Genomic DNA, 10,000 nt, shown 5'->3' on the forward strand with positions numbered 1-10,000 from the left:
GTTTTAAGTTCTCTCCTTAAGTCGCTCAACACCGGTACTAAGTTTTTTTGGATCAAGTCTCAAATTAAACTGGTGTTTGTGCCGTTCGAGTTTTAAAATTTCTCTTTAAAAGTTGCACTACACTGGTGCTTATTTTATTTTTGGATCAAGTTTCGAATTAAATTGATGTTTGTGCTGTTCGAGTTTTGAATTTTCTCTTTAAAAGTTGCGCTCCACCGGTACTAAGTTTAGGGATCAAGTCTCGAATTAAATTGATGTTTGTGCCGTTCGAATGGGTTGTGAAACGTTAATTATGATACTGGAGTCTTATTGGACCACTTTTTTTTACTCCGTTTTATATGCATATTTCTCTCATTCCTTTTAGTCCCTGCTATGACGTGAAAATTAATGGGTGGGATTATATTTTCACTGTTTGGTCTGTCTCTGGAGTTTCTTTTTTTTTTGTATATATTTCCAATATTGTTTTGTGATAAAGCTGGGATATATATGTGTTAATAATAGTACAATGACCTCCTCTCTCTCTCTCTCTCTCTCTCTATCTATCTATCTATCTATCTATCTATCTATCTATCTCTCTCTCTCTCTCTCTCTCTCTCTCTCTCTCTCTCTCTCTCTCTCTCTCTCTCTCCATATTTTTTTGTTTTGTTTTACGTGTACCCATTTCAAACTCTTCTGAACCTGTAAATCTGAAAACGTTCTCTCGGTTTGTCCATATCGCATTCACTATCCATATTTTCGCTTTTGACCTGCCCGATCCATATTTATCCTCTGTAGTTCGCACACTATTCTCTCAATTAGCATTCTTCCCTACTATCGCCTTTGTTTATAACTTTGCATCGGTCCAATTTTCCCCACCGACTAAATTCATACCGAAGTATCCACTCGTGTCTAATTCGCACTCGATGTATTTTCTCCGTATCTTATTCACACTTTCAATCCTTCCTCCCTATCTTATTCGCACTCTACATTCCTCTTCCCTATCTTATTCACACTTTACATTCCTCCTCCCTATCTTATCCGCACTCTAAATCTTTCCTCCCGATCTTATTCGCACTCTAAATTTCTCTTTCCCCTCATATTTGTACTCTAAATCCCTCCTCATCTTATTCGCACACTAAATTTCTCTTTCCCCTCTTATTCGTACTCTAAATCCCTCCTCATCTTATTCGCACTCTAAATCTTTCTTTCCCATCTTATCCGCACTCTGAATCCCTCCGACCCCCCCCCCCCCCATCATATCCGCACTCATAATCCCTCCTCCCTATCTTATTCGCACTCTAAATTCCTCCGCACTCCAGATTCTTTCCCTCCATACCATACCCATCTCCATATCATCCTCTCCAATCCAGTTCCCACAACACACCTTTCTTTACCTGCGCCCCGATCTCCCGCTCACCCAGCTGACGTACTTTTTCGTCCCAGGTTCTATGGTCGCCGTCCCGCTCCTCTCCTCCGGTCTGGGTATGTCGGACAATTACCTGGCCATCTTGGGTGCGACCGCCTCCGTGTGCGACTACATCTTGTACGGCCTCGTGTCGGAAGACGTGGCGGTGCTCGTCTGGGTCGGTGAGTTCGAAGCCCTTTTTGTTTGTGTTGCTGTTCTGTGGAGTGGTCTTGATGTATGGGGCATATGGTGGCATTTATATATATATATATATATATATATATATATATATATATATATATATATATATATATATATATATATACAGATAGAAATGTACATATATATAATATAATATATATATATTTATATTTATATTTATACATATATGATATATATGTGTATATATGTAATATATATATATGTATGTATTTGTTTATATATATGCATAAATAATGTGTATATACACATGTATTTATAACTCATTAAAATACATTATACGTCTAAACGACTATATTTGCATATCAAGAATTCCATCCACACATTCCAACCATTCCTTATAACTCCAAACATACTTATAACTTATACTCACCTTCACCCTTGCACTTACACATACACACCGCACACTTCAGTAATGTTACACACACACACACACACACACACACACACACACACACACACACACACACACACACACGCACACACACACACGCACACACACACACACACACACACACACACAAGAGAAAAACGCCAAACAGGATTACCAATAACCCAAATTTCTCTCGCCTAGCTCCCGCCGCTGCGATTCTGGTGAATTCGTGTGTTATTGCGATTCGATCGATGCTCTCCAAGTTCGTCACTGGAGATGAATTAGGTGAGAGCATCTCGTTTATTCTGTGCCTGAGTGATGCTGAGTGGATAGAACGAGAGTAATTTATGCATTTTATGAATAACTAAATAAATGATAACTAATTATAATTGGGGAGGGGGGAGACAGAGAGAGAGAATGATTGAAAGAGAGAAAGAGAGAGAGGGTTTTGGGAATAGAAAGTGGCAGAGATAATTAATATTTTATGTGTTCTGTTTTATTCTTTGGGAATTTTGTTGTTTTATTTATGTTATCCTAATGTGGTGTGTATATAGGTATGGAGATGGTAGATATAGAGATAGAGATAGTGTGTGTGTACCTGAGTGTGTCTGTCATACCTATATCTATGTATCTCTATTTCTATCCCTTTTATCTGTATTATCTATCTTTTTATTTGCATTTCTCTCTATATATCTGCATTTACTTCCCTCTAATTTCTTTATTTATTTACCAACGTCCATTTATCTTTGATACTTATATTTAGTTATCATTATTTCTCTATTTCCTCCAGGCAAAGTGTCAGCCGTCATGGGTGCCCTCGATGGGGTCATGCCCATGGTTAGCTTCTCCCTCTACACTGCAGTTTATCACGCCACAGTCCACGTTTTTCCAGGCGCTCAGTTCTTCTTCGGGGCATCGGCGAACCTGCTCATGACTATAATCTTTATGTGAGTTTTTTTTGTGAGATTTTTTTTCTTTTTTTCTTTTTTTTTTGGGGGGGGGGAGGGGGCTACTTTGGGGATGGCGGGTGTTGTCTTGTTCTGCTTCATTCTTGTCTCTCGTTTGTTAGCTCTCTCTCTCTCTCACTCTCTCTCTCTCTCTCTTTCTCTCTCTCTCTCTGTGTTCATTCGTTCTTTCGGTCGTTTTTTTCTCTATCTCTCGAGCATTCGTTCTTTCTCTCCGTCTGTCCACCCTTCGCTTCCTATCTTCCTCTATTTACCTATTTACCGTTCACCCACTCTCTCTTTGTCCTGCGGGATCTCTCTCTGTTTCGAGTTGATTGGCTCCCTGTCGCGGTTTTTCCTCTCTCTCTCTCCTTGCCCCATGTTCATTTGATCTTCCAGCTCTCTCCTTTCTACTCCTTGCATATCTATCTATCTATCTATCTATCTCCCCTTCTCTCTTCCATTTGAATTATCAGCATTCAACTATATAGTAATAGTATATAGTAAAACTCACCTAAACCGCGTTACCTCCGCCCCTAGATTCATCATCATATTCACGACGAGCAAGAGCTACAGCATCAAGGACCTGCACGAGACGGAGAGCAAGGGCACGGTCCAGCCGACGTCCCTGCGGTTCTTTAGCGAGCGCCTGAACCGCCACCTGCAGCCGGGGCGGGAGGTGAGCGACCCCAGCACCCAACGCACCGCTATGGTCCTCTCCGCCGTGAACTTCCACATCGCGACGCCCCGACAGGAGAAGAGGAGGGTGGGGCGGTCCCAGGGACACCGCGACGCCCCCAAAGAAGTGGTCCCGAGCCACGCGCCAAAGAAGCTCACGGACGCCGACATGAAGCTCGTGCAGGAGGAGTTGACCTTCCCGCAGAGAAGGTCGTCGACGCAGAGTCTTCCGCAGCCAGCCAGGAGGGCGCTGAAAGGGGTCGACAACCCTTCTTATATTGAGACCGAGTCGAGTGAGCCCCTTGACCGAAGGGCGGAAGACAGAGTGACCCCAAGGGCGGAGAACCCCACGACTTCCGCGAGTCAAAAGGGGACCACGACGACGACCCAGTGAAGCGCGAGTGCCGTGGCCTTTCACTGGCTCTAGTTATGTGAGGAGGTTACTTATGTACCGACTACTACCTTTTAATATATTTCATGAGTCTGAAGGAGTTGGTTCGTCCTGTGATAAGTAACTAGTTAAACCTGTGGTACGTTGTAGTGCCGCTGTCTATACGCAAGTACTTACGATGATGACGCAGCCGTCTTTACTATCTTGAATAATCGTGCAAGTGAAAATGAAACTGTTACTTATGAGTTAATCACCGTTACAAGGGTGAAGTATTGGATTAATCTGAATCTTCGAAATGAACAAAAGTAAGTGTTTGTTCAAAGTTTTGAACAAGTTCCACGTGGCCCCTCTGGCCCAACCTTCTATCCGTCCATTCTATTTTTTTCCTTCTTCTTTTTCAATCTCCATAACTGATCACTTCTCTTTTCCTCCATTTCTCCTTTCTGTTCCACCTCTTTCTCCCAAGATGATGCTCCGTTTGCGAAGTGGACGCAAGAACGTTCAATAACCTCTCTACTGAACATGTTTCCCATCCCTTGGCATAGAGTAGAATATCCTAGTTTATCAACGCTTTGTGGTGGAGGAGTTGGTTAGGAGTGTCCAAGTCGCTAGAACATTAGTTTTACAAATCTCTATTTATTAGCCAGCGGTTCAAGGGATAGACCTAAATTTAAGGAAAATAAATTAACCAGTAACAGAACAGAACAGGAGACTTGACTGGGCCTTTCATTTCGACACAGCGTGGAGACAAAGACAAAAAATAGATAAATAAATAAAAGAAAAAGAAAAAAAATAACAGGTGTCTCGTGTGATTAAGCCAAAGTAACACACCAAAGTCTAGTCATGTCTGGGATTCCTCTGAAGTGTAGCTGACGATGTAAAACGAACACAATTAATGAGTATATGTGATTACGATACGTGGTGCTGATAGTGTGTCTGATATGTAGATATTGTGTCTGATAGATAGGTAGATAGTGTGTCTGATAAATACTGTGTCTGATAGATGGGTAGATAGAGTGTCTGATTGGTAGATATTGTGTCTGATATATAGGTAGATAGTATATTTGATTGGTATATAGGGTGTATGATAGATAGGTAGTGTATCTGATAGATGTTTATATGTGATAGATAGACAGCCAGATAGTATATGATAGATAGGTCGTCATTGGTGCGTCAGATAGACAAGAAGATAGAGTTTGGTAGAGAAATAGTGCATTTGATAGATAGTGTGCCTGACAGATAACTATATATTGCGATTGAAAGATGAAAAAATAGAGAGAAGCAAGAGTACAAGGCAAGGATGTGAAGGCTATTGTTAAAAAAAGATAAGTAACATGAGAATGATGAGGATGACTGTGTTGTTTTGAGATCCGTGTGTGTGTGTGTGTGAGAGAGAGAGAGAGAGAGAGCAAGAGAGAGAGGAGAGAGAGAATTAAATGAATGGAACACCGTGGTTAATGGAGAGTAGATTACAAAAAAAACAGGTGAAACAAGCAGTAGCTGTGCGGATGTTGTGCGTGGCGTTGACAGCAGGATGGCAGGGGTCAGCGGATTTCGGTGTCAAAGAAAAAGAAAAACATAACTTTAGACAAAAATTAACAATGATAATAAAGGTGTACGAGAATCCGCCAAAAGACTTTTGTGATGTATTTTATCAAGTGTCAGTTTAGTATGGGCTTTCCTTTTCATTCATTCTTCTTTTTTAGCTATTTTTAGGTTTACACATTGTGTAATACACTTATATGAATAAAAAAAAAAGACAAATTAATCATCTTTTTATTTAAACTGCCTTATAATGACCTTCAAGCACGGTGTGAGCGTGCATAGATACACGTACACAGGATATACAGATAAATATAAACTATGTTTAATTACATACATTACACGTATGTGTATATAATGATTATCATTTACCAATACTTTGAAGCCAGTTACTAACAGAACAGTGAAGATTATCACAAAAGGTTCCCTTATACGTTAACTAACATTTACAAAAAAAGAAAATAATAATAATAACGTTAGCGGGTCTGCAGCTATGATAACGAAAAAAAAATGGTATGTTTGTCTTCATAGTCAATCTAAACCATGTGTTATGACTACCTCAAGTGCTTTCCAGGCATAGTCCAAACCATTTTCTATGATTTCCTTTGACATTTAAACCATAACTGATTATATTTCGGTTTATCTTCCTTTGAGATTCGATATCAGCAAATAGTATCATCGATATCATGATGCCTGTTTTGATAAGCGCAGTTTCGTTCATGACATTTATCTAGGGTTTCCTGTGACACACTTTACAACGCTAACGAGCTGTTGAACTATGAAGTAATCCTTTGATCTTTCGAAATAACGATGACCGGAACTGACCCTAAGTACGTGTCTGGAACTTTCATTAGTATATACCATCTTGTGAATATATATATAATTTTTTTTTAGTAATATATGTAAATATATCTCACATGTATATCAAAATGATAGGTGTATATATGGTTGTATACGTATGCCTCAAAATAAAACTGTATACAAGTATATATTCTAAAGCATACAATCGGGGTAATGGGAGTATATTATGTATACAAATGCCTTTGTTATTCTTAAAATTAAATTCAAATCATGCTGTGATAATAATGAGAATAATTTATTCTATTCACCAAGAACGTCAGATACAACAAGATACTGAAAAATAAGAGTTTTCTATTGTCAATCCTTCATGGTTACACAAAAATATTTAATCATTGTGCTTCTTGGCAAACATGGCAAACAGTGTATAGATGAAGACAGCTGCTTGCTGAAGCGGCATCAGCGACACCATACTGGCCGAGAAGTCAGTCATTGTATGTACACTGATTAATCTGCAAACTGGTATATAAGTCGGGATCTTAGATATAAAAGCTCTATGAGTGTGTCGATATGTGTGTATGCATATATATATATATATATATATATATATATATATATATATATATATATATGTAAATGCACACACAATATATACTGTATATATACATATGCAATCATATGTACATACAAATATTTGTATACTCACACAAGAAAACACACGAACATGCCGAAGATCATTTTTCTGTATTTTTTCTTCAAGGCATGAACATGCAGACATACAAACATACTGCGATGGTAGTGCAACCCTGCAAAAGAACCGAAAATTGTTTGGATTATTTCTCTCTCTCTCTCTCTCTCTCTCTCTCTCTCTCTCTCTCTCTCTCTCTCTCTCTCTCTCTCTCTCTCTCTCTCTCTCTCTCTCTTTCTCTGTATGTGCGTGTGAATAAATGAAGAAAATAAAAGAGAGGTATAAATTTGATTGTTTTCACTTTGATTTACAAATATTGGAGGAATGGGAGGTCCGCGATCGACTGAACGCAGAATATAAATCAAAATATATCGTAAAGAAATATGTTCTGGAAAGAAATATCACGAAATGATTCAAGAGTATTCCGGAGAGAAATAAACACAGCTATTCTTTAAAAAAAAAAAAAAAAAAAAAAAAACTACGCATTTTCCAATAGTAAATTCAGGGTCATTAGACTAAACCTCTGGTATCTTAACCTGCCTTTTAACAAACACCTTTTACGTGTGTCAAAGGTTAAGGCGTGTTGCAATAAAATCAGAACGGCAAAAAATATGTATTGGCATCTCCCCACACCAACACCTTATTTCTTTATTTATTCATTTCCTTTTTTATATGGCTTGGTGTTTCGTATTTTTTTATTTTGTTTTGCGGTAGATTTCTTTCTTTTATTACGATTGATGTTTTAAGACAGAGGAATCACATTTGATATAAATTTCTGAAAGGAAACGGATACAGATAAACGTCAATATTACGGAAAGTGAAATTAACTAGTTTTTTGTGATTGAATTTAACTCAGTGTTAACAAGGTTAAATATCCTGTTTAATTAATCCAGTCCTAATATATCTAAAACGTTCTCAGATTTTCTTTATGTACTTTCCTTTACTTGAATTATGAGAGTAATTATATACTAATTTATATCTCAATATGAATTATGAACATGATTAAATGCCTGACATCTGGTCAGTAAAGAAGACATGATGTTTTCCAGACTGATAGAAATAGAGATTTTCCAGGGTAGTTAAAACGAGCATCAGCACTAAAATAAGTTGATACAGAAACTGGTTATAAATACACAACAAAAGTAAAGAGATGACATGTTCTACTGGCGAAAAAAATATAGATAGACATCAAGGATGGAAAACATGACATTATTACAGCAAGCCGAAAACACAGTGAGATGGGAAACGGTAATTCCATCACGTTTCGCTCTGGACAGAAGACATCTTCATGCCGAAATGGATCATTATCGACTAAAGATTTTTATTTTTTTATTTTTTATTATTCAATCATCTAATTTTTTTTCTCACCATCATGAGTGTATTTGGTTTTACATATCGAATTATAATTTTGTTGTTTTGACAGTAATCTTACGGTAAAGAATTCTCCATGTTACAAATTTGTGTTAGGTTAAGCATTTTGTTACATTTTTTTTTTTTTGCCTTGCATAGAAGAATGAATTCTTTTAGCAAAATCATTTTCTACTGTACTGTTATATCCAATCCTTTTAAAAACAAGTCTAATCAATGGGCGTTGACCTATCACTAATAAGAAAAAAAAATCGAAATTCAGTAAAGAGATATGATAAAGATGTTAATATGAAAGTACATGAATAATGTGAAAGAAATGCACGAGTGAAAGTAATATGAAAGTGAAGGTTGACAGTAGATTTTGTAAGTAGATTTTACATGATAATGCTATAGAGTGCTGAATATTTTATAGGTTGATAGAAATGTATATTACTGATAATACTGCAGATATGTAGATATATGTGTATGTTCAATGCATTGTTGACGGGTGTGTGTGTGTGTGTGTGTGTGTGTGTGTGTTTAATTATATATATCTGATGACAAAACAGAGTATCTAATACATATGACGAACACAGGCGATAGTATAAAGGCCAACACTATGTGCTAATGTCGAAAGGGGGAAGAGGGGAAGAAAATGGCATCAAAGCCAACTTTCAGTTTGATAATGTAATATAATAAAGAAAACGGGGAACCCCCAAGAACGGTAAAGGTGAAGGGGGCAGACTGCGATAAAAGTAGACAAGAGGGTCAAGGCTGAATTTACAACAGCGAATGGTGGAGCAAAAGACGATAAGAAGAAGAATATTCCGAGAGCCATGAAATAAAGGCACAGGACATAGACAAAAGTGCGGCGATTATTACTTCAGAGTGGTAAAGGAAGATGACCCAATTTTCCGTGTTAAAACCTAACTAGAAACTAGTACATCACAGCAGGATTAGTACAGCATCGACAAAATAGACGAAAAATAAATGAGCAAAAAAATGGACATCAGGATTTCAATATACAAAATGATAATAGCAGTGACGAGAATAAACATATGAGAATGATACATAGACCTTTAAACACTTATGGCCAAGTTCAACTGCTGACGCCTATGCTCTCGCGCCACGATGAAGCAAGTGTTGTCTTGAAAACTAACAGTGGGTGACTTCAACTTTTTTTTTAAGTTCAAGGCAACGTAGCACATCCGGGGAAAGTTTAGATACGAGGAAATTTTTGGTTCTAATATTCTTTCAATTCTGGGCAACTTATGCAAAATAGGTTACTTTCACTTTCATCCGGTCGAGTAAGCTCATTCCAAAATACTTGGCACCTGAAATTCGACTTCATTAGAACCTTTTATTCCAAGAGGTCCAGTAAGGTGAAACTAGACGCAAAATGTAGTAAAGTGATGTATGTGAACTATTGTAAATAACCCACGAATGAAATTGATCAAATAATCTAGATTTCCTTGTCGAAACTTACTTTTAAAACAAAAGATTGGTTATAGTATTGTAGAAAAAAGGCGATCATAAAAAAAAGAAAGTAAAAAGTAATAAATAAACAAATTACCAATAATTTAACCTACTTTTTGTAACAACATAATTCGTAATCCTAAACTATCCTTTTAATATG

At 37.4% G+C, this 10,000-nt stretch overlaps 1 protein-coding gene across 2 annotated transcripts in view; it reads left to right on the top strand.

Moving 5' to 3' along the window:
• Positions 1-5,757, top strand: part of LOC125043347 (proton-coupled folate transporter-like) — a 15,418-nt gene extending 9,661 nt beyond the window's left edge. For both annotated transcript variants that reach the window (XM_047639431.1, XM_047639430.1), the window contains exons 4-7: positions 1,423-1,566; positions 2,178-2,261; positions 2,767-2,923; positions 3,461-5,757. In XM_047639431.1, coding sequence (XP_047495387.1) covers positions 1,423-1,566; positions 2,178-2,261; positions 2,767-2,923; positions 3,461-3,992 — 917 coding nt within the window. In that variant the 3' untranslated portion in view covers positions 3,993-5,757. The remainder of the gene's footprint in view (positions 1-1,422; positions 1,567-2,177; positions 2,262-2,766; positions 2,924-3,460) is intronic.
• Positions 5,758-10,000: the final 4,243 nt, after the last annotated feature.

Source organism: Penaeus chinensis, chromosome 33, assembly GCF_019202785.1.
Source record: "Penaeus chinensis breed Huanghai No. 1 chromosome 33, ASM1920278v2, whole genome shotgun sequence".
NCBI classification, from domain to species: Eukaryota; Metazoa; Arthropoda; class Malacostraca; order Decapoda; family Penaeidae; genus Penaeus; species Penaeus chinensis.